The 26,364-nt window shown below is 35.8% G+C and overlaps 1 protein-coding gene across 3 annotated transcripts in view; it reads left to right on the top strand.

The window, feature by feature from the left end:
• Nucleotides 1-26,364, top strand: part of ATR (ATR serine/threonine kinase) — a 129,784-nt gene that overhangs the window by 41,648 nt on the left and 61,772 nt on the right. For all 3 annotated transcript variants that reach the window (XM_063602589.1, XM_003826518.4, XM_055110577.2), the window contains 8 exons: nucleotides 1,117-1,210; nucleotides 2,109-2,234; nucleotides 13,101-13,307; nucleotides 14,464-14,577; nucleotides 17,519-17,634; nucleotides 21,775-21,895; nucleotides 23,653-23,790; nucleotides 24,816-25,026. In XM_063602589.1, coding sequence (XP_063458659.1) covers nucleotides 1,117-1,210; nucleotides 2,109-2,234; nucleotides 13,101-13,307; nucleotides 14,464-14,577; nucleotides 17,519-17,634; nucleotides 21,775-21,895; nucleotides 23,653-23,790; nucleotides 24,816-25,026 — 1,127 coding nt within the window. The remainder of the gene's footprint in view (nucleotides 1-1,116; nucleotides 1,211-2,108; nucleotides 2,235-13,100; nucleotides 13,308-14,463; nucleotides 14,578-17,518; nucleotides 17,635-21,774; nucleotides 21,896-23,652; nucleotides 23,791-24,815; nucleotides 25,027-26,364) is intronic.

Below are 26,364 nucleotides of genomic sequence, written 5' to 3'. Positions count from 1 at the left end.
TTGAGGCCAGGAGCCTGGGCAACATAGTGAGAACCCCATCTCTACAAAAAATACAGAAACATTTTTTAAAAAAAAGCAAAAAGAGCCTGTAATCCTAGCTACTGCAGGCTGAGGCAGGAAGATTGTTTGAACCCAGGAGTTTGAGGCTGCAGTGAGTTATGATCATGCTGCAAGATAGAAGACCTTAAGCTTGCTGAATGAAGGCACTACTTTGGCTTTGTTTATTGTTCCATCCCCACTGACTAGCAGAGTGCTTAGCATGTAGTAGCACATAGTAGTTATTTAATATATATTTATTGCATGAGTTAATGAAGACTAGGATTTAGAAATGCTTATATTTGGACCCAGAAAGATTAGAGCATTTATTATATTAGAAGGAAATTAAAAATTATAGCCCTGACAAGGATTATTTATATATTTTTTCTATAATTCTTCATGATAATTTGTATATTGAGGTAGTCTTTGGCTGTCTATTGCTACATTCCAAATCACTCCAAAACCTAGTATCTTAAAACAATGAGCATTTTTATTTGCTCATAATTTTGCAATCTGGACTGTGCTCAACTGGTCAGTTCTACTGGTCTTACAAGTGGTCACTGATGTGGCCACATTCAGGGGGCAGGTAGACTGGGCTGGGCCTCTCTCTCATTCCGTGTAGTCTCACAGTCTGTCTCTCTGTACCACGGTCTGTCCATGTTGGTGGCCACACTTCTTACGTAGTGACTCAGGGCTCTCCAGAACACACAAATGGAAACTTGCAGGCATTTTTAACAGGCCCCAAATTGGCACAGCATATCTTCTGCCACAGTCTATTTGCTAAAGCAAGTCACACACTCAGCCCAGCTTGAAGAGGAAGGGACTGTATATATGGGTTTGTATGCTGAGAAGCATGGTTTATTGTAGCACTATTATAGAGTGATTTTCATAGCTTTGGTCATTTTCCACTAATAATTTAGCTGAGCATCTTAGACATAGTTAGAAAATACTTTGCAGCTCAGTAATCAACTAGCACTTTTAATTATGAATTAAATTGGCCTTAGTTTCAACTTTTACTTCACATTTTTTTAGTATTCATATTCTTGGCAAATAATTCTTTTTATTCCAACTAACTATTAGGGATGCTGTGCAAGATTTTCTTCATGAAATATATTTTTTACCTGATCATCCAGAATTAAAAAAGATAAAAGCCGTTCTCCAGGAATACAGAAAGGTATTTAATTTTTAATTTGTGGTTTAGGAGATCATTAATACAGAATTGTTCCCAAGTTCCAATACATGAAATAAAGATCCTTTAGGATCATATCTAGGGATAATGTAGTCCTATTCTGATAGCTAATTCCTGGTGAGTAGATAATGCTACCATGAATCCATGACTTTTGGAGGGAAGTTTTAGCATTTAGATTAAATATGTAACAGCATTAGATAGAACAGAGAGCAAAAAATACAATTCTTATGCCTTTACTACCCAGACCAAAGTGTCCTTACTTATTGTCCCAAAAAGAAGCACTACCACAGCGGCACACCCTAAGAGAAGAAAGGAAAGCTGTGGGATGATTCTAGTTGTGTTGTGCTACAAACCATGATATAGAAATGTCAGATGTGAATGATTCCTGAGATTTAGAAGGGGAATAATTTATAATTCCAGCATCTTAAATCTTAGTGAGCTCTCTAAAATTATGAAGATGTTAGTGGTGATTTCATAGAACTTCTGGGTAGAAAGTGGGATACCTGACCTTAGGTGTCACCTTGGGTAGTGAAAGGAATTGAATTACCTATATAATCCATAGACCTGGTTCAAAGCTATTATGTAGCCCTTTGTAAATTAAGGGAAACTTGTACTTCCTGTCAAGAAGTACTTATTTTAGAGAAGTAAATTCTTAGTTGGGATAAAATTTTTCTCCAGGTCTAACAGTTTTACAATGAAATCCCTTTCCCTCAGAATTACTAAAAATGATTTGTGCTGTACAAAGGAAGGAATGGAAATTTCATTACTTTAAAAAATTGGTTTGGTATAGTTTAATGGTAACTATATAGAGAATTCAGGCCTTTGGAAATGGTTGTTAAAATAGTTGATTAATAAGGGCTGTCTCTCTGTGCTTTGTATATAGGAGACCTCTGAGAGCACTGATCTTCAGACAACTCTTCAGCTCTCTATGAAGGCCATTCAACATGAAAATGTCGATGTTCGTATTCATGCTCTTACAAGCTTGAAGGAAACCTTGTATAAAAATCAGGTATGCTAATATGATATAATTAAAAATGTATAACAAAGAAAGATTGGAGGCTTAAAGAAAAGATGACAAAATGACATTTTTGTTTGAGATTTAGTGAAAGAAGAAATTTTTATTTTACCTGAATTATCAGATCTGACTGAGAATTAGGAATCCATGAGATGCCCTTTGAGCTTGAATCTTAGGGATTTGCAGTTTTTATTGTTTTTGAAGGATCATGATTTGATGGTTATATTTTAGGTTACTGCATCTTCGTAAGTAAACATGTATATAATTGTATAATACAGCAGCAGTTTATGTAAGTCTTCTCACATATTTCCTATGGATATATGTCATATGAAATGTCAGCAATTTTACTATTGTACATTTTAACTGAATTAACGTTAGTTTTAATGAAGCTAAATCTTTAAGTTTACTTTTTCAAGGGGTGAGTGAACTTTATTCTTTTCTTTGGCAACATAATGTAGATTATCCCTAAACTTGATGATAATGAGAACTGGTATTTAAAATACCAGATCACTGTATATGAATAAATTGGAAAAAATTTAACGGAATTACTCATTTTTGCATATCTAGAACCCATATGGTAAGATATGAGAGCCTAAGACCCTCATGAATTTTGGGATTACCATTCTATAATGGAAGGGTTATATTTCCTTCCATTAATAGAAGCAAGCACTTACTTAGGACAAAAGATATATGTGATGGTAATGAGCACATTTTTCTGGGGCAGTGAGTTTGTATAACCAATGTGGGTAGCAGCCAGTGTGGAGATGATCCCAACAGAGGGGAGGAGCCTTGAATCTCCTCTAGGTTAAGTGTTGTGCCTTCCTGACTATAGATGTGCATTATCAACGTTACAGCCTCTATTCCTGCTCTAAACTACAATGAAACTACCCTGTGCTTGCCCCTAGCCCCATACCTTTACCTGGTTTTCAGGTAACTCAAAGGACTTTTAGCCTTTTAATTTAATACAGAGATTTATGAATCACAAAGGTTTTCTCCTCTTTGCATAGAGGTTTTCTAGTTTAGGTTATTTCCAAGCAGATGGCACAGTCATTGTCTAACATAAGGAAACTTCACCTCAATCATCACTTCCTAGATATAAATAACTAAATCTGAGAATTCAAGAAGATTTCTTACAGTCTTAAGGAAAGCCGCAGCTGCCCCACTTTGCCTCCTGGATCACAGAAGATAAATCATATGTGGCAACTTCCTTACAGGATTCCTTCAATGTAAAGCCCCGATGCTAATAGATTACCTAGACAGAATAAGAAGGGAAGTGTACTTGTAGGAGTCTTGAGTACTCTGATTAAGATATAATAGCCGTATATTATTATGGGATTTTTTTAAAGTAAGTATTTAATGTAGTTTAGCATCTATAACTGGATAAATTTATGGCAGGCTGGTAAGAAAAACTAAAGGCAAGGAAGATTGGAAGATCCATGAGGAGGTAAGAAAAGAATAAAGATCCAGAAACACATGTCTTCCTAACCATACTCCAGCAGGCACTGGCCCAAAACACCTAGGAATAAAGAGAGAAGGAAATGGGTTTTTTCCCAACTGTGGCAAGAAGATAGCATTAAAGTTGAATACAATTGAATTAAGACTTCCAATAGTACTGTCCAAAGGACCTTTCTGTGAGGATGAAAATATTCTATATCTATACTCTTCAGCAGTAGCCACTAGCCACATGTGGCTCTCTTGAGCACTTGAAATATATGCTCAAACATTATGTTCTGAGGAACAGAATTTTTAATTCTATTTAATTTTGCTAATTTAAATTTATTTACTTATTTACTTTTAGAGGCAGGGTCTCTCCAGTACAGGGGTGTGATGATAGCTCCCTGCAGCCTGAAACTCCTGGGCTCAAGCAATTCTCCCACTTCAGCGTCCTGAGTAGCTAAGATTACAGGTGTGTGCCACCATGCTCACCTAATTTTTTTTTTTTTAAGAGATGGGGTCTTGCTATGTTGCCCAGGCTGGTCTTGAACTCCTGGCCTCACACAGTCCCCTTGCCTGGGCCTCCGGGAGTACTGGTATTACAGGTGTGAGCCACTCTACCTGGCCTAATTTAAATTTAAATAGCCACATGTGGATAGTAGCTGTTGTATTGGACAGTGCAGCTCTACAAGTTGGTTGAACCTACAGGAATACCACCAGAGCATGAAACTGGCATAAGATAAGAGGATGAGAGGCCAGAGTCTTTGTAGTCAGTACTCTTAAGAGTCCATGAGACAACAGATGCAAAAGATTCTGTTTTAGAATTTAAAATTTAGCCACAGGGAGAGGAAAAGATACTTTAAGAGTGGATTGAAAGGAGGTTTTTATTTAAAAATATACCTAAAGTTGTGGTAGGAGTGGCTAAACAAATGATTGGGTGTAGTGTAGCAACAAAGCAAATTCCAAGAGGTGGTGATAAGAAAGTTAATAAGATGATGGCTGGTATAGCATTAGATACTTAACTATTTTTATGGAATGACCCTGCAAAAGCCCTGTACTGATGGGTAGTCCCAGACAGTCATTGACATTGAAGAGATGACACCTTCTACTTATTTTTAAGGAGGAATATATATTTTTGAAGGAATAGAAGACTTCTAAGCTCAGTGGATGGCAGAAAATGATTTCTATGTAGAAAAGTCAGACTAGAGATCAAATTAAGAAACCATATAATTGGTTTCTGAAGATTGATACTAGTCAGGAATCCATTTGATAAAATCCCAAAAAGATAACTTTGTAAGAAGCCAAAATAAACTTTTATGGCAATGCAGAATTCTAATAAAATGACATTTACTAACGTTTACACATAAGAGAAGAGGCTATTGAAAATAAAACTGGGAGGTGGAGCCAAGATGGCCAAATAGGAACAGCTCCAGTCTACAGCTCCCAGCATGAGTGACGCAGAAGATGGGTGATTTCTGCATTTCCAACTGAGGTACCGGGTTCATCTCACTGGGGAGTGTCAGACAGTGGGTGCAGGACAGTGGGTGCAGCCCACCAAGCGTGAGCCGAAGCAGGGCACTTCTCAAAAGAAGACATTTATGCAGCCAAAAAACACATGAAAAAATGCTCATCCTCACTGGCCATCAGAGAAATGCAAATCAAAACCACAATGAGATACCATCTCACACCAGTTAGAATGGTGATCATTAAAAAGTCAGGAAACAACAGGTGCTGGAGAGGATGTGGGGAAATAGGAACACTTTTACACTGTTGGTGGGACTGTAAACTAGTTCAACCATTGTGGAAGTCAGTGTGGCAATTCCTCAGGGATCTAGAACTAGAAATACCATTTGACCCAGCCATCCCATTACTGGGTATATACCCAAAGGATTATAAAACATGCTGCTATAAAGACACATGCACACATATGTTTATTGTGGCACTATTCACAATAGCAAAGACTTGGAACCAACCCAAATGTCCAACAATGATAGACTGAATTAGGAAAATGTGGCACATATACCCCATGGAATACTATGCAGCCATAAAAAAGGATGAGTTCATGTCCTTTGTAGGGACATGGATGAAGCTGGAAACCATCATTCTCAGCAAACTATTTCAAGGACAAAAAACCAAACACCACATGTTCTCACTCATAGGTGGGAATTGAACAATGAGAACACTTGGACACAGGAAGGGGAACATCACACACTGGGGCCTGTTGTGGGGTGAGGGGCTGGGGGAGGGATAGCATTAGGAGATATACCTAATGTTAAATGACGAGTTAATGGGTGCAGCACACCAACATGGCACATGTATACATATGTAACAAACCTGCACGTTGTGCACAAGTACCCTAAAACTTAAAGTATAATAATAAAAATAAAATAAAATAAAACTGCTAGAGACTTTCAGGTTGTCTTAGGATAATGGTGGATGCCTACATCTGAATTTCTGTGTAGCCCCTGAAATATCATAAAGAGTGTCAAGCAGAGCAATTGAAACCACACATAATTTACACCTTCAAGAGAACTTTGAGACAGAATTATGAACTTCAAATTACTTGTAACTAACAGAGATATCTGTGGAGCTCATATCTTAACCTTGTATGGTGTTGAGAGCGGGTACGTTCTGATGAGACTGTATAAAAAAAGAAGAAAATGAAGAATAGGAACTAAGAATTGATGGAGCAAAGAGAAAATCACCAACAGAAAGAGAGTCATACTCTTAAGTGCAACATTACTGAAAATAAGTCCAGGATGTGGTATGTCAGACTACTGGCTACAGGGAAGGTACTTGAAAGTATGCCCAACGTTTGTAGTCTCTGAAAATCAGTTTCTTGGGAGTAGTAAAAGAAGAGGAGAGGAGAGGCACTCTTCAGAGACTATGGCATAAACAGAAAGAAGAAAGTAAGAGGGAGAATTTTAAGGGTCCTGCAGAAGTAAAAGAAATGTACAAAATCAGAGATGAACCAAATCCTCCCCCTGCTACCAGAAAAAGAAAAAAAAGCTATTCATGAAGAAAACTGCACTTCACTATGCTGACGTGGATACTCATGAAAGAGAAATCCTGAAGCCACTACAGAATGCTTACTGCAGATAGCTGTTATGGAGGGTTTTCTAGTTTAGAAATTTCACAATATGTGTAGAAAAAATATATGTATGCAAGGTTCCTGTAAGACAAAAATAGAAAATGAAAATAAAGTCTGTGAATTGATGACAGTTCCTCCTCAAAACCAACCATAACATGGAAGAAGATTGAACTTAGCAGTATAACTTTAATTGAATATTTTAAACAATCATTTTCAGATATAAAAAAAGTTGCATGAAAAATTTAAAAAACAAGAGAAATAAAAACCAAGATGAAACGAGGGTGATTGAACTTAGGAAAGAAATTGAAATGAAGATTAAATTACAAGAACTACAGGGGAGAATATATTTGACTAAACATTTAGCAAGGGGCATTGAATAAAGGTATAAAAAACAGAAGAAAAATGAGATAAAGGAGTAAAATAGATAAAGGAGTAAAAAGAAAAAGTAGTTGAAATGGAAGATTGGCAAAGATTTCACCTGCAAATAATTGATGTCTCTGAAGAATAAAACCAAAACAAGAGAACAGAATTAATATTTAAAATTATAATCCAAGAAAGCTTTCTGGAAATAAAAGACCTAATCTACATATTGAAAAGACTTGTATCCTGGAGAAAATTGACCCAGGATAATTAACTCTGAGACATATCCTAGACTTTAATAATAAAAAGTCTTCAAAGTTCCTGGCCAAAAAATTTTTTTTCAAAAAATTACTTGCAAGGAGAAAAAAAAGTAGATTGGTATCAGAATTCTCAGTAGAAATGTACAGAGTGGGCCTAGAAAATAGCAGCATTTTTTTTAAATGTCAAAAAATGTCATAAAGTATGAGTCAAGAAAGAGTCAAGCTGTCCTTAGAGTATCATGTATGAGAACATGGTTTTAAACCTACAAGAATTGAAGTAATATGGTTTTCATAAGTGATCCCTTCCTAAGAGATGTATTAGAGGATGAGCTTCATTAAGTCAAGAGATGACTGGGCAGACTTTGGCAAAAGGTCTGATGGTTACTGTTTATGTATTTAACGAAATATATAAGACTAAAACAACAATGGGGCAAGGGTGGGATAATTATATGTAAATGTTATATTCTAACAAACTAGAAATAATGCAATTTTTTTAAATGAGAGAAGGGGGAGAGTAAGGAGTAAGTAAGATAAGCTCAGTAATTGTTGCATAGGCAATAACTGGGAGTCAAAATATACCATTTTACACTGGCAAACTAGTTATAGAAAGTCAAATAAGGAAAAGAGGGAGTGTAGGTATTTCAAAAAATTACCTTAATTTTTATTTTACCTTTAAGGTAAATAATATTTCACCTTTAATTAATATTAAAGGTATTAATATATTGGATAGGCTGGGCGCGGTAGCTCATGCCTGTAATCCCAGCACTTTGGGAGGCCAAGGCAGGCAGATCACGAGGTCAGGAGTTCAAGACCAGCCTGACCAACATGGTGAAACGCTGTCTCTACTAAAAATACAAAAATTAACCAGGCATGATGGCGCACCTGTAATCCCAGCTGCTCAGGAGGCTGAAGCAGGAGAATCGCTTGAACCCGGGAGGCAGAGGTTGCAGTGAGCCGAGATTGCGCCACTGCACTCCAGCCTGGGTGACACAGCGAGACTCTGCCTCAAAAAAAAAAAAAAAATATATATATATATATATATATGATAATTCCAGAACAAAAGTATAAACTTTCATCCTTACCCAAATAAATGATTTTTTAAACACAAAACAGGGTAGAGGGAAGAAAGCACTAATTATAGTATACTGTATTATAATTATAATCCATTGTATTATAATAAAAAATCTGACAGAATTGTAGCCAAGCATCTGAGTCACATTAATAAGTGTGAACAACCTTAAAATTAAAAAATTTACAAATTGGCTTACAAAGTAAGAAACAACTCTCTACCACATGCAAGATACGCACCTAAAGTGATTCAGAAAGGCCAAAAATAAAGGGATAAGCAAAAATTATCCAGATAAGTGGAAAGTATAAGAAAGCAGGAATTCTCATTCTGCCACCAAACAAAATAGAACTGAAGCTGAAAAGCATTAAATATGACCAAAATGGATACTTTTTAATGCTTAATGCCATAATTCATAAGGAAGATTTAATAGTTATGAATATGCTCCAAATAACACACCAGCCACCTTGATAAAGCCAAAATAAGAAGCTTAAGAAGATATATATAGAAACTCAATCAGAGGAGACTACCATGTTATTCTCAGTATAAAATAAGTTAGTAGATAAATACGTAGAAGATCTAAATAACATAATAAAGTAGCTATTGTGAATATATGTCAGACATTACACGTTGATAATAGAAGCATACTTTACTCTAAAGAGCAGATAGAACATTCATAAAAATTGATTATTGTATTAGTTGGATCTTTGTGTTAGTTTGCTAGGGCTGCTATAACAAAGTACTACAAACTGAATGACTTTAAACAACAGAAACAGAAATTTATTGTCTCACAGTTCCCATGGGCTAGAAGTTTGAGATCAAGGTGGTGGCAGGGTTGGTTCCTTTTGAGAGCTTCTGGTGGTTTGCTGGCAACCTTTGGTATTTTTGAATAAACAGATCCATAGAGATAGAAAGTAGATTAATGATTGCCTAGGGTTAGGAGGTTTGGGGGAAACGGGGAGTGATTGCTGATGGGTACAGATTCCTTTTGAGATGGTAAAAATGTTCTGAAATTAAATAGAAGTGATGGTTGCACTTGTGATATACTTCGTTATACTAAAACTTGTGAATATACTAAAGACCATTCATTTGTACACCCTAGAAGAGTTAATTTTATAGTATGTGAAACAAATATTTTATTACAACTATTTAAGAAAAGATAGTACAGGAAGAAAATAATAAAAATAAAAGCAGAAATATAGAGAACAGAAAGCAGTAAAATTAATTAATGAGTAAAAATGCTAGCAAAAAACTAGTGAAACTGGTAAATGTCAAATATGTAAATAATAAACTGTTGAAACATAGAAGGTATTTAAAAATCACAAGAGACTACTTTGTACCCTTTTACACAAATAAATTTGTAAACATGTATACTTTTCCTGGAATATATAGTGTATCAAAATGAACTCTAGCTGAAATAGAAAGCTTAAAAGATTAGTTTCTGTAGGAGAAATAGAGAATATTATAAAAGAACTTCATCCATAGGAAAGCACCAGGCCCAGATAAGGGGATTTTTTAATCAAATTTTCACAAACTAAATAGTCTCAATGGTGTTTAAATTGTCCTGGAGTATAGGAAATGAAAGAAAACTTCCATTTTTAAAAAAGCGGCAATATATAACAGTGTTCAGTAGACCGAAAAAAGATAGCATGAAACAAAAAATTAAAGATTATCATATTAATATCAGTGTAAAAAATTATAAATGAAATATTATCAAACAAATCAATTTCACATTAAGAAAACACCCCATGCTGGGTGTAGTGGCTCATGCCTGTAATCCCAACACTTTGGGAGGCCAAGGCAGATGGATTGCTTGAGCCCAAGGGTTCGAGACCAGCCTGAGCAATATAGCAAGACCCCATCTCTACAAAAAATACAAAAATTAGCCAGGCATGGTGGCACATGCCTAAAGTCCAAGCTACTTGGAGGTTGAGGTGGGAGGATCACCTTGGCCTGGGGAGTTTGAGGCTGCAGTGAGCCAAGATCATGCCACTGCATTCCAGCCAGGGCAACAGAGCGGGACCCTGTCTCAAAAAAAAAAAAAAAACAAAAACAAACCCACAATACCCCATGACCAGTTGCATTTTATTCTAGTATTGCAAAGATGGTTAATACTTAGCAATCCATGAATGTAATTCACTATATTAATAGATCTAAAGAGAAAATCATGCTATTATTTCCATAGATGCCGAATAGACTTTGACACATTTCATCACCTACTTCAAATGAAAACACTCAAGAAAACAGAAATTGATGAATATTATCTTAATGTATATATGTACATATATGTATGCATGTTTATATATGTACTATGTATATATATACATAGTACATATATACACATACTTAATGGGAAACAAGAAACATTCCCAATGAAAGCAAGATTTCCTATTATCTGCACTATTTAGCGTTCACTTGGAGGTATTGGCTAAGGAATTTAGGGAAAAAAGCAATCAGACATAAAAGTTGGAAAAGATGTAAAACTATATTTACAGATGATATGATAATCAGAGACATAAGAATTGGAAAAGATGTAAAATTATCTCCATTTCTTATGCAATATACTTCGGAAATTATAGAGAATTACTGATAAAACTAACTTGACCACAGATGAATTCAGTAAAATAGGGGATATAAAATTAACATAAAAATTAATAATTTTCATATGACAAGCGGTAACCAGGTAGAAATTTTTTTGGAATACCCCATTTACAATAGCAACAGGAAAACAATATAGTTGAGAATAAACTTAACAAGAAATGCATACACCAACAAAAGAAAAATAGTAAAATGCTTCTGAAAGACACAAAAGGGTAATAGATTTCACTAAATGGAAACCATCACTGTTTTAGTCTGTTTGCTTTGCTGTAAAGGAATTATAGTAAATTACCCTGAGGCTGGGTAATTTATTAAAAAGAAGAGGTTTATTTGGCTTATGGTTCTGCAACCTATACAAGAAGCATGGTGCCAGCATCTGCTTCTGGTGAGGGTTTCAGCAAGCCTGAGCCTTTACTCATAGCCAAAGGGGAAGGGGAGTTGGCATATCACATGGTGAGAGAGGGAGCAAGAAAGCAATGGGAGGAGTGCCACACTCTCAAATAACCAGTTCTCACTTGAACTAATGGAGTCCAGCTCACACCTGAACTAATAGAGAAAGAACTCACTTATTATCACAGGGATGGCACCAAGCCATTCTTGAGGGATCCACCCATGTGACCCAAACACCTGCCACCAGATCTCACCTCCAACACTGGGGGTCACATTTCAATATGAGATTTGGAGGGGACAGATACCTAAGCTATATCAATCCCTTATTATTGGGTAGGTTGATGTTATAACGATTTCAGTTCTCCTTAGGTTAATTAATGGAATGCAATCCCAATGAAAATGTCACCAAAGTTGTTTTTTTTTTTAACTGTAGGAGGTTTATAATAATGCTCATATGGAAAAATAAAACATGTAAAAAATAGCTAGTAAACTCCCCCTGTAAAAAAAAAAGGTTATGAGAATATAGTAGCCCAACCAAACATTAATATACTTTGTAGCCACTACAGTTATAACAAAGAGGTAACTAGTATATGAATAACCAGACCAGTGGGAAACAATAGGAGGTCTAGAAATAGACCCAAGTACATATGGACATTTAGTATATGATAAAAAGTGACACTTCTTATCTGAGTTTTACTTTTAACTGATTACCAGGGTGTGTATGTGTGGGGGTGGGGAGACGGTCTTTACAGCTGAATTAACCTGTAATGTTATTTAAGAAATCAGCTATTGAAGATTCTGGATAAGATTAAATATCTTTTCGTTTTTCTTTTGAAATGTATTACTGTAATTTGTATTACTCATTACAGTTCTAACATGGAGTTTGAGATGCTCCTATACACTTGACTTGTGCTAGAAAGAAAATAATATAAATGAAGTAGCTTTAAAGTGATCACACAAGTGCAAGGTCTAAATCTTCACTGGCTTGAGAATTGTTTCTTCTTACTTAACATTTTATTCATTACAGCATCCTGAAGAGATAGCTGAAAAAAAGACTATTTGAATTGACATATTTATCATTTGGCTACCTCTTTCTTCCTCCCTCTTCTTTTCCATCCTCACAGAACCCTTTTTTATATCTTTTTTCCTTCTTTACTAGTTGTTATACACTTTTCAAACTTCTTGTTTTAACCTAATAGTTGTTCCTCCTTCACTTATCTACTGAAATATCTGTCCACTGTCCTTTAAAAGTTACTCTGTGTTTTTTCTTATTCATTGCTTCTTTGCCATACAAGTATATTTGTTATTGTACATATCATATGATATTTTAGTTATTTGTCTGTTTTCCTCTTAGACTGTGAACTTGTTAAGACTTGTTTTACTGATTTTTTGTATATTGATAAAATGCACAGTAACTGCTTGTTTAATGGATTAATGATCAAAGACTTTCAGACATTTAATGATTCTAATTGTACAGGACATATTGTTGAACTATATTATGTGAACTCATCAAAAACTAGCTGAAAAAATTGCAGATACAGAAATTTAATTTTGTCAATATTTATGTTAGATATTCCTTAATATTTTTAAGCTTCCTAGCTCAGGAAAACATACTAGTTTGTAGAAATTACGTATAAATTTTCTTTCTACTTTTATTTTAGGAAAAACTGATAAAGTATGCAACAGACAGTGAAACAGTAGAACCTATTATCTCACAGTTGGTGACAGTGCTTTTGAAAGGTTGCCAAGATGCAAACTCTCAAGCTCGGTTGCTCTGTGGGGAATGTTTAGGGGAATTGGGCGCGATAGATCCAGGTCGATTAGATTTCTCAACAACTGAAACTCAAGGAAAAGATTTTACATTTGTGGTAAGTAGTGGAAATTTGGAATGACAAAAGAGTTCTCTGTCCTATTGAGGTTTATATATTTCATTTACAAAGAACTATTCAGGTTATCCTTAATAAAAGCTTCACCTAGAACCAGACAATCAGTTAACTTCTGAGTTTATTTCTTTTACTATTGCAGAAACCTTTAGCCAAAAGCAATAAAGTTTGAACCCCATCTAGGGTGTTATATTCTTGTAAATAAAGCTTCCTAATATAATAATGACAATACTTAAAGCCTAATCAATTATTTAAATATTACTTTTTAAACATTATTGCTAGTGTTTCCATGGAAAACTAGTTTCCAGGATATTACAGTAGTAATGTTTTGTAGTCAAATGAGTTTGGGAACTCCATATAGAACAAAATTAAATGTGACCTTTTAAAAAAAATGTGACTTTTAATGTATCTGTGTGCATTGTGAATCTCTAAGACTATATCTCCAAGAGTTATACTATATGCGTATATTAAAATTATTCCTAAGAGGTTCTCAGATGACTCTTGGGCTCTACAGAATGCAATGTAGGAGATGCTATGTATACATTTTGTGTTTTTTTTTGGACGGAGTCTCGCTCTGTCACCCAGGCTGGAGTGCAGTGGTGCGATCTTGGCTTACTGCAACCTCTGCCTCCTGGATTCAAGCGATTGTCCTGCCTCAGCCTCCCGAGTAGCTGGGATTACAGGCGTGCACCACCACGCCTGGCTAATTTTTGTATTTTTAGTAGAGATGGGCTTTCACCATATTGGCCAGTCTGGTCTTGAACTGCTGACCTCATGATCCGCTCTCCTTGGCCTCCCAGAATGCTGGAATTAGAGCCATGAGCCACCATGCCTGGCCTACATTTTGCTTTTTAAGGGTTAAAAAACAAACAATGCAAATTGTCAGAGATATGCAAAAGTTGAATAATTTTTTGTACACCTTAGAAATAGCCTAAAAAGCTTTACATTTTGGCTTTTTAGCTACAGATTATATTGTAGTCTTGATACCAAACTTAGTTTGAACCTCACTGTCTTTTCCTTTGTCTAAGTTAAATTCACTTAAGCAGTTAAGTTAAATTCACCATGGAAAAAGCAGTACACCTAAGAAAATTTATAGCAGTTATCCTGGAATTTTCTTTTTTTTTTTTTTTTTCTGATTGAGACTGGAGTAGAAGATTCAAGCTTTGCCTATGGATTATTGATGGAGCTAACAAGAGCTTACCTTGCGTATGCTGATAATAGCCGAGCTCAAGATTCAGCTGCCTATGCCATTCAGGTAAGAGTGGATATAGTCATTACTGGCTTTAAATTGTTTAATTCAAATAAGAACGTTGTAAATTCTATACTTGTGAAACTCCTTTTTGTTTTAATTCTCACTTTTATCAAAGTTATACAAGTTCATGATAAACATTTTAGAGTACAGAAGCATACCTCTTAACCGATTATTATAGGTATAGTTACTTTCAAAATTTTTGTATGTATATACAAATATATACTACTGCCTCAGCTTTGTGACTTAAGTGAGTTACTTAAATCATTCTAGGCATTGAAATAAATGTCCTAAGGATGTTCACAGCTCTAAAACTATAAAATTCTGTTTATTTTTCTATGTACAAGCATAACTCAGAGATAGTAGGGGTTCAGTTCCAGACCACCACAATAAAGCAAGTATCTCTATAAAGCAAGTTACATGAATTCTTCAGTTTCCCAGTGCATATTAACGTTATGTTTACACTATTCTATAGTCTGTCAGGTGTGCAATAGCATTATGTCTAAAAACCAATGTACATGCCTTTATTTAAAAAATACTTTGTTGCTAAAAAATGCTAACCATCTTCTGAGCCTTCGCAAGTCATAATGGTTTTGCTGGTGGAAGATTTCGCCTCAATGTTGATGGTGCTGATTAATTACGGTGGTGGTTGCTGAAGGTTGGAATGGCTGTGGCAATTTCTTAAAAAAATCAGACAAAGAAGTTTGCCACATCAGTTGCCTTTCATGAAAGATTTCTCTGTAGCCTGTGATGCTGTTTGATACCATTTTCCCCACAGTAGAACTTCTTTCAAAATTTGAATGAGTCCTCTCAAACCTTGCCACTGCTTAATCAACTAAGTTTATGTAATGTTCTAAATCCTTCGTTGTCACCTGAACAGTGTTCACAGCATTTTGAGTGGAACCACAGTAGATTCCATCTCCAGAAACCACTTTCTTTGCTTATAAAAAGCAACTCCTCATCCATTCAGGTTTTATCATGAGAAGGCAGTAATTCAGTCCTATCTTCAGGCTCCACTTCTAACTCTAGTTTTCTTGCTGTTTTTATCACATCTATAGTTACTTCCTCCACTGAAATTTTGAGCCTCTCAGAGTTATCCAGGAGGGGTTGGAATCAACTTCTTTCAAACTCCTGTTAATGTTGATAGATATTTTGACTTCTCATGAATCATGAACGTTCTTAATGATATCTAGAATAGTGAATTCTTTCCAGAAGGTTTTCAGTTTACTCTGCCCAGATCCATCAGAGGAATTACTATCTGTGGCCGCTATAACCTTATAAAATGTATTTCTTAAGTAATAAAACTTGAAAGTCAAAATTACCCCTTGATACACGGGCTGCAAAATGGATGTTGTGTTAGCAGGCACGAAAACAACATTAATATCTTTGTATAGCTCCATCAGAGCTCCCAGGTGACAGGTACATTGTCAATGAGCAGTAATATTTGGAAAGGAATCTTTTATTGTGACCAGTAGGTCTCAACAGTGAGCTTAAAATATTCAGTAAACCATGCTGTAAACAGATGTGTTGTCATTCAGGCTTTGTCGCTGCATTTATAGAGCACAGGCAGAGTAGATTTCACATAATTTTTTATTTTTAATTTTTTTTTACTTTTATTGTTCTAATTTTCAATTTTTATGGGTATATAGTAGACGCATATATTTAGATTTAGCCTAATTCCTAACAGCCCTAGGATGTATGGAATCGTCAATGAGCATTGGCTTCAATTTAAAGTCACCAATTGCATTAGCCCCTAACAAGAGAGTTATTAACCTGTCCTTTGAAGCTTTGAAGGCAGGCATTGACTTCTCCTCTCTAGCTGTGAAAGTCCTGGATAGCATCTTCTTCCAACAGAATAGAATGATTTTAGCTAGATCTTCTGGATAACTTGCTGCAGCTTCTCTATCAATAGTTGCTTCTTCACCTTACACTTTTATGTTATAGAGACAGCTTCTTTTCCTTAAACCTCATGAAGCAACCTCTGTTTGCTTCAAACTTTTTGGGGTTTTTTTTGTTTTTTAAGAAGCGCCCCTTGAGTCGTATCACTTCAAACTTTTTTTCTGCAGCTTATTCTCCTCTCTCAGATTTCATAGAATTGGAGAGAACTAGGGCTTTTCTTTGGATTAGGCTTTGGCTTAAGGGAATGTTGTGGCTAGTTTGATCTTTTATCCAGACCACTAAAACTTTCTCTATATCAGAAATAAGACTGTTTCTCTTTCTTATATTTGATGTATTCATTGGAGTAACACTTTTAATTTCCTTCAAGAACTTTTTCTTTGCATTTATACTTGGCTGTTTGGTGCAAGACACCTAGCTTTTGGCTTGTCTAGGTTTTTGACATGCCTTCTTCACTAGGCTTAGTCATTTCTAGCTTCTGATTTAAAGTGAGAGATGTGCGATTCCTCCTTTCATATGTATACTTAGAGGCCACTGTAGGGTCATTAATTGGCCTAATTTCAATATTCTTATGTCTTTGGAAATATGAAGTCCCAAAGAGTGAGGGGGATGGAACGGCTGGTCAGAACACACACCACATTTATCGATTAGGTTCACTGTCTTATATGGGCACAGTTTGTGGAGCCCCAAAGCAATTACAACAGTAACATCAAAGATCACTGATCATATATCACTATAACAGATATAGTAATAATGAAAAAGTTTGAAATATTTTGAGAATTACTGAAATGCAACATAGAGACATGAAGTGAGCATATGTTGTTGGGAAAATGGCACTGATAGATTTACTGCATGCATAGTGGCCACAAACCTTCTATTTCTAAAAAAACAAACAGACAAAAAAAACAGCATCTGTGAAGCATAAATAAAGCGAAGTGCAATAAAATGAGTTATGGCTGTATTTTTATAACTAAGATATGTAGAACATTGACGAATATAAAGCGTTATCTGCTTCACTGTGGACTTACAAATGTAAAATATGTATTTGTAGGAGTTGCTTTCTATTTATGACTGTAGAGAGATGGAGACCAACGGCCCAGGTCACCAATTGTGGAGGAGATTTCCTGAGCATGTTCGGGAAATACTAGAACCTCATCTAAATACCAGGTATGTAGGCTTATTTAATGTATTTTCATAAAATTGTTTTTAATTATATAAAAATTAATGCGATTTTTTTGGCCGGGTGCAGTGGCTCACACCTGTAATCCCAGCACTTTGGGAGGCTGAGGCGGGTGGATCACGAGGTCAGGAGTTCGAGATCAGCCTGACCAACATGGTGAAACGCCATCTCTACTAAAAATAAAAAATTAGCCGGGCGTGGTGGTGCACATCTGTAATCCCAGCTACTTGGGAGGCTGGGGCAGGAGAATCACTTGAACCCAGGAGGCAGAGGTTGCAGTGAGCTGAGATTGTGCCATTGCACTACAGCCTGGGTGACAGAGCGAGACTTTGTTTGGAAAAAAAAAAAAAAATTAATGTGATTTTTGATATAGTTTTTTAACATTAAAAGTGTTTTAGTATCTCCTTATGTATATTTTTCACTATGATTTATGCCTATAATTTGTCTAGATGAGAAGTGCAGTCTGCTCATTGGGTTAAATTCTACAACTTTAAATATTCAGATAAATTTATTGAAGTTAAAAGGATTGATTTTTTTTAAAGTTCAATGGTCGGTAGTAAATTGAAAGAATGTACTTTAAGCTGAATGTGAGTTGAATTCTTTGATAGGTATAAGTAATACAGAAATTTAAAGTTTAAAGCTAGTCAGAAAACCTTTAGTAGGCCCAATTAAAGATTTTCATTACTCCCAATTTCTCCTCATGAATATATTTTCACCCTCTACTTTTAAAAAAGTGTATTTAATCCTTAAAAAATTTAAATGACTTTGTTAGGACTGACGAAATATGCAAGATGACATGCAAATACATGAAGCATTTTATATGAAAAAAATCCATACAATTATAAATTATTTCTATTTAGAAACTACTTTTTGGTACCCTAGGTACACATGCATATTAGATACTTGACTTTGGACAAATAACTTCTTTGAACCTTAGAAAGTGCCTAGACTTATACTAACAGTCTTTATAAAAGCCCAGAGGTATGCATATTTATTTCCTAGATAATTTTTTATACTTAGAAATCTTTTAAACATCATTTTATGTCTTATGACTAGCATTATTAAAGAAGTGATTATTTAACATTATTATTATTAGCCTTATTAAAGAAGAATTATTACTGTTATTATTATTATTTTTGAGACAGTCTCACTCTGTTGCCCAGGCTGGAGTGCAGTGATGCGGTATCAGCTCACTGTAGCCTCTACCTCCTGGGTTCAAGTGATTCTCCTGCCTCAGTCTCCCAAGTAGCTGGGATTACAGGCGTGCACCGCCATGCCTGGCTACTTTTTGTATTTTTAGTAGAGATGAAGTTTCATCATATTGGCCAGGCTGGTCTCCTGGCCTTAAGTAATCTGCCTGTCTGGGCTTCCCAAAGTGCTGGGATTGCAGGCATGAGCCATCACACCTGGCCACTATTAGCATTATTTAAAAAGTAAAGACTAAAGTTAAAATTTGGATTTTCATTTTTGAGGACTCCATACTTCCCCCATTTTCTTAGTCTGTATTTTGTATAGCACCTGTAGATGTCAAAGAATTTCTGTAATCTACTGGAAAGTTTATGACCTTTGGAGTCACACAGGCTTAGGTTTGATTGTTGGCTTTGCATTTGCTAGCTCTGAAGTCTTGGGCAAGTTATTTAACATTTCCAGGTTTTAATTTTTTAATTTTGAAAACATGGATAATTTTACCCACTTTGTATGATTATTGTTAGGAATAAAGGAGATAATATTAAAAGTACTTAGCAAAGTGCCTGATATTTAGTTGACACTCAATAATAAATGCTTATTCAATCCTAGCTTGCTTAATAAGTTCTTTGTTTTTGGGGGGGAGAATTTGTGAGGTTGGCTATCATATACTTCATAAGAAGTAGAAGCCAACATTTCTGCCTACTTGTTATGTTTTTCATAGGAAGCAACTTTCAAGTGGTCTTTTAAAAGTAGATCTTAACAAAGCAATGGAAATTCTTTTGGTCTTTAGCTTTTATACCTGAGCAGTTAGAATAACCTCTCGAATGGTTCCTCAATGATGGAAGTTAGGAGATTTACCTAGTTGGGATCTGCTTGTTGAAATTGGAGCCACATAAAATTAAGAGGTTGATAGAGCGCATTTTCAATAGCGTTGATTCCCTTTTGCATGAAAAACTAAAATACCAGGTTAGCCTGTAGCTCAATTTTATAGCTTGGACTGCTTGATATTTACTCCAGAGGACCTAGGGAAATATGGAATTTCTTAAAAGCATATTCATATTTTTGCTGCCTTTAAGTTATACTCCCTACTTTATGTTTTTTTTTTTTTAATTTGGGCTCTTTATATATAATCACTAAATCTGGATTAAAGGATGGCTGTATTTGGGAGACTGAAATTTAGAACCAGATAGAACAACTGCAGTTCAAAATCACCATAGAAATAACTTTAGGAAAAAACATCAGGATATGACTAGGCAGAGCCTGGCTTGTATCCCAGTATCAGTAGTTTTCTAGCTAAGTTTACTATAAATTTGATAAAAATCATCTAGAGAACTATACGCGTGATGATTCAAAATAGGGATTTGAATTTTTTCTCCTGGTTTAGTGTGATGGTTAACTGAGAGATTATTGGATTTTTCAACTGTTAGAAACTTGGAATACAGTGAAATATGTATATATATATATATATATTATTTGGGTATAAGACTTTGGGTATAGGGCATTTGTTATTTCCTAAGCTTTTATTGGTGATTTGAAAGAAACCCATGCCATTCAAAAAAATCCTACACACAGGTAGCCGTAAGATGAGAGCTGTGTGAACATGTTTAAATGTTAATGCTGAGGAACAAATAGAAAGGGTCATGTTGAAGTAATGTGAGAGAGAAGTGATAGTTGGTGTAGTAAGGACCCCAAGGAGCATCCAGAATGGGAGAGCCGTGGCCCTTATAGGGAATTATACTTAGAAGGAATAGATCTCTTTTTTTGCAATAGGGAAAGATAAAATAATGGATGGAACACAGCTAAGTTTACAGATTTCATTGCGGGAAGCAATGATTTTGTTTTTACTCTGTGAAGTAGGAGGTATAGGAGATGACCTCATTGGCTGAAAGTGGCAATGGAGTTGGTGTAGGTGACTTTAGGAGGGTGGTGATGGTTTGAAATAATCACTGGAAAACAGAAGAGAGCCAATAATGAAAACATAGAAGGAATTCTGTAACTTTAGCGGCCCACTGACATTGAAAACTAAGAATACATAGTAGTACTAATCTTATAAGTGGGCTAGTGATTTTCCTGTATCAGTGCAGTAGCCTGAGTATCATTTCAGTAAAGACAAATATTTAGACTGATTCAAGGTTGGGAGATTAGCAGATGAATACCGCTGGAAAAGACAGTGTGGCAATGGAGTGGGTAGAGGATATTACCAAGAGAATGCTAGAAGTGAAGGACCATACAGACTAAGATGGTTGTGGAAAGAGGCAAAGAGACAGGGGTGTCATAGATCAGGAGAGCTTAGCAGCGTCACGGAACAGAAGATCTCAACAAGAGAGAATGGGTGTGCTGGAATAACTGGGTGAAAAAACTGGAAATTTAGGAAACTATGACCATACAATGAGATGTCTAAATAATTGATTTCAAAGTGAAGAAATTCTTTGAATTAGCATGGGAGCCCTGATAATTCCTGAGCCCTGATAAGTAGAGAAGAAAGTCATTGGAAACTTCTGAGCTTGATTAAGTGCTCCAGCTAGACACTGAAGTCACCCAGGATGATAATAACACTGGGAAGAAAGAAAACCCTGAGCAATGTTCTAAAGTTATCAATGAGTTTGGTAATCAGTGTGTTGCATAGTTACCCATAATGAGGAGTAGAAAATGGTAGTATACCTGGGTGGCTTGAACTTCAAAGGAACAGGTTTTTCTTATATAAGAATAGAGTTGGAAGGATCTGAGGAAGAGGAAGGGGCAGACTCAAATCCTTAGAAGTACTTTAGGTGTCCAAGAATGATCTACTTCACCCCCAAGAAGGATACTGGAAAAAGGTAAGCAGATTGCAGTAAAGGCAAGGCAGTACTGCGGTAGTCAACTGAAGGAGTTGCTGTAATTTACTAAAATTCTAAACAGATGGATTTATCTTTTTAATAAACAAATTTTCAAAATTACAGATACAAGAGTTCTCAGAAGTCAACCGATTGGTCTGGAGTAAAGAAGCCAATTTACTTAAGTAAATTGGGTAGTAACTTTGCAGAATGGTCAGCATCTTGGGCAGGTTATCTTATCACAAAGGTAAGAAACCCTGTTCAGTTTGTTAACTGAATGGAAATTCTAAAGGAAACCAGAACATCTATCTGAATGCCTGGCACACACAATAATCATTGAAGTATTTGTGCTGATAATCATAGAAATTTTTGAAGAAAATGTTAACTAATAGAGAATAATAATTTCTCTGTAGTTACTAATAATAGCTTCTGAGTGAAAAGTAATTGTTTTACCAAGAAAATTACTGTGGTCTTAATGTGTGTGTAAAATTACGTTTGTTCCTTTTATATTGTAAAATAATACTATGTAAAAGGATGTAAATGCTATGTCAGAGTTTTTTACATAATAAAAAGACATTCAATAAAGAGATATATTATACTCTAATAGCATTTCTAAAAGAAGTTATATTATCTGAACTTTCTCTAAAATAAAAATAAAGATTTTTAAAATGAATTTTCATAGAAAAACAGGTATATTTCTATTTCCTTAATGAGAAATTTTTACATGCTGGATAGACAAAAGGTACTCTGTGTTCCAAGAAAATGTTTACAGTATATTTAAAATTTACAATTTTTGTTTTCAATTTACATTTCTTTTTTTTTTTTTTTTTTTGTGACGGAGTCTTGCTCTTGCCACCCAGCCGGAGTGCAGTGGTGCGATCTCGGCTCACTGTAAGTCTCCGCCTACCGGGTTCAAGTGATTCTCCCGCCTCAGCCTCCTGAGTAGCTGGGATTACAGGCATGAGTCATCACACCCAGCTAATCTTTGTACTTTTTTTTTTTTTTTCGAGACGGAGTCTCACTCTGTTGCCCAGGCTGGAGTGCAGTGGCGCGATCTCAGCTCACTGCAAGCTCCGCCTCCCAGGTTCACGCCATTCTCCTGCCTCAGCCTCCCAAGTGGCTGGGATTACAGGTGCCCACCACCACGCCCGGCTAATTTTTTTGTATTTTTTTAGTAGAGACAGGGTTTCACCGTGTTAGCCAGGATGGTCTCTATCTCCTGACTTCAGGTGATCTGCCCGCCTCTGCCTCTCAAAGTACTGGTATTACAGGCGTGAGCCACCGTGCCCCACCTTTAATTAACATTTCTGTTAGTGTTTTAAAATATCATTATACTAATTCGTAGTTAGTAACTTCAAGACATTTTCTTTTTTTTTTTTTGAGACGGAATCTCGCTCTGTCACTCAGGCTGGAGTGCAGTCTCGGCTCACTGCAACCTCCGCCTCCCGGGTTTAAGTGGTTATCCTGCCTCAGCCTCCCAAGTATCTGGAACTACAGGCACCCGCCACCATACCAGCTAATTTTTGTGTGTGTTTTTTTTGTAGAGACTGGGTTTCATCATGTTGGCCAGGATGGTCTCGATCTCTTGACCTTGTGATCCTCCCACCTTGGTCTCCCAAAGTGCTGGGATTACAGGCGTGAGCCACCATGCCCGGCTGACATTTTCTTTTTTTAATGAATATACTGAAAATATAATGTGTGAAATGTGGAATACTGTTAACTATTTTCAGCTCTGGAATATTATGGGGTTTTTTTTGTTTTTTGGCTTTGTATTTGAAGAAAAAATCTCTTTAAAATTTTGAGTTCAACAGTGTTAGCAAATCAAAAGTTAAGTCATAACAAAATTTGACTTTAACCCCAAATAATTTAATTTAAAAATTAATTTAAAAACTTTTTAAATTTAAAAATGAATACTCGTTTGTGATAAATTATCTCACATGCTACTCTTTGACATTTAATCAATATATGAAAGTGTGTTACTGTCTACACATTTTGCGTTTACAGGTTCGACATGATCTTGCCAGTAAAATTTTCACCTGCTGTAGCATTATGATGAAGCATGATTTCAAAGTGACCATCTATCTTCTTCCACATATTCTGGTGTATGTCTTACTGGGTTGTAATCAAGAAGATCAGCAGGAGGTGAGATAAATCATCTTACTTGGTTTTTGAACATGTGAAACTTACTTTCTCCAATGTAATTAGTATTAGAAAGGCTACCTATTAGTAGGAAATGTAGACCTATGTATGGCTATGTATGTTCATTTACATATCTTTGCCTGTTTGGTGTGTGTATCCCTTTAATTGATAGACGTTCTATGTATATTCTAGCTACCAATTTGTTGCCAGTCATATTTTCAAAAATTATTCCAACTTAGTCATTTTCTTTTTAACCTTTTCACCTTTTGCCACGCAGAAATTTTAAATGTAAATGCAAAATTTATACATCTTTTATAGATTATTAATTTTAAACCTTTTATGTGATGCCTTATCTAATGTCATGAACTTATTTGCTATATTTTCTTTTAATCCTTCTGTTTTTATATTTAGTCTTCAATTACTCTGAAATTAATTTTGCATATAGTGTGAAATATTACTGTAAGTTTTTTTCACTATTAACAAAGTTTCATTATCATTTATTGAATAATCTAGAATATTTTAAAATTTTTAAAATTTTCTTTAGTCGTTAGCATATTTTCTTTTTAGACTAATATTTGGATTGATTTAATTATAGATAAGAACAATAATGTATTATTGATCAATTGTGTTTTCCTTTTCTTTTTTTGAGACAGAGCCTGCCTTTGTTGCCCAGGTTGGGGTGCAGTGATGCTCTCGGCTCACTGCAACCTCCACCTCCCAGGTTCAAGTGATTCTCCTGCCTCAGCCTTCTGAGTAGCTGGGATTACACACATGTGCCACCATGCCTGGCTAATTTTTTTGTATTTTTAGTATAGACAGGGTTTCACCATGTTGACCAGGCTGGTCTTGACCTCAGGCAATTGGGCTGCCTCAGCCTCCCAAAGTGCTGAGATTACAGGCCAACATGCCTGGCCGATTGTGTTTTTTCTTTTGAAAATTTTTGCCTTAGAATGGTTAGCTTTAGATGTCATATAATAGTTAAATGGTATTATATAGATATTATTATTAACTATAAATGATTCTCATAGGTTTATGCAGAAATTATGGCAGTTCTAAAGCATGACGATCAGCATACCATAAATACCCAAGACATTGCATCTGATCTGTGTCAACTCAGTACACAGACTGTTTTCTCCATGCTTGACCATCTCACACAGTGGGCAAGGCACAAATTTCAGGCACTGAAAGCTGAGAAATGTCCACACAGCAAATCAAACAGAAATAAGGTAGACTCAATGGGTGAGTTATCACTTCTGTTTCTTTTTTTTTTTTTTTAGCTATTCACCAATTAGCTCTTCCCTTTATCAGTTCTATAATTTAAGCACTAGCTTAAAAAATACATTGCTTCGTGTTTTTTATTGTTGTTGTTGTTTGGAGATGGAATTTCCCTCTTGTTGCCCAGGCTGGAGTGCAGTGGCGTGACCTCGGCTCACTGCAATCTCTGCCTCCCGGGTTCAAGCAATTCTCCTGCCTCAGCCTCCCAAGTAGCTGGGATTACAGGTGCCCACGACCACACCCAGCTAATTTTTTTGTGTATTTTTAGTAGAGACAGGGTTTTGCCATATTGGCCAGACTGGTCTCGAACTCCTGGCCTCAGGTGATCTATCTGCCTTGGCCTCCCAAAGTGCTGGGATTACAGGCATGAGCCACCGCACCCAGCTGTTTTGTGTATTTTTAAAATGGGTAATAGTGTGGCCTTTTCACTGAGAAAAAACAGTGAATTTATAGTAATAAGACCTTTCTCTCTTCTTACTCTCACTTCGACAAGGCACATATTTATTTTTTCTTTGTATAAAATGGGGTTAATATTTTTATTTTTATTTATTAATTTTTTTTGAGATGGAGTCTTGCTCTGTTGCCCAGGCTGGAGTGCAGTGACAGGATCTTGGCTCACTGCAACCTCTACCTCCTGGGTTCAAGCAGTTCTCCTGCCTCAGCTTTGCGAGTAGCTGGGATTACAGGTGTGTGCCACCATGGCCAGCTAATTTTTGTATTTTTAGTAGAGACGGGGTTTCACCATGTTGGCCAGGCTGGTCTCCAACTCCTGGCCTCAAGAGATCCACCCACCTCAGCCTCCCAAAGTGCTGGGATTACAGGTGTGAGCCACCACACCTGGCCAAAATGGGGTTAATATTATCTCCCTTAGGAGATTGTTGTGAGGAATAAATGAGATGATGAACAGATAAATTATAAAATGTGAAATAAATGAGATGCTAATATTGTTATTAACCTAATCCTCCCTGTTAACATATTACATGTTTCCTCAGTTTGTGTGTGTGTGTGTGTTTGTGTGTGTGTGTGTGTATGTGTGTACTCTGTTCTTTGTCATTCTTCACTTGGAAAATATTCTTTGTAATCTTTTTCACATTTAAGTTTTAAATTTCAAGGGAGATTTTAATTTTATTTATTTCATGGCCTAAAGAGAAGCTATTTTTATTTATTTATTTTTCTTGTCTCTAGTAGTGTTTGATATCTAGCCAGCTGTCCAGATATGCTTAGTATGCATTACTACACTACACCCTGCTCTATTTTACCTTGCACTGTTTTTTTCCTGTGATATTACAACTTTCACTAAGA

Source organism: Pan paniscus, chromosome 2 (genome assembly GCF_029289425.2).
Source record: "Pan paniscus chromosome 2, NHGRI_mPanPan1-v2.0_pri, whole genome shotgun sequence".
NCBI classification, from domain to species: Eukaryota; Metazoa; Chordata; class Mammalia; order Primates; family Hominidae; genus Pan; species Pan paniscus.
The sequence above is the reverse complement of the archived record's forward strand: the minus strand, read 5'-3'. Positions and strand labels throughout refer to the sequence as shown.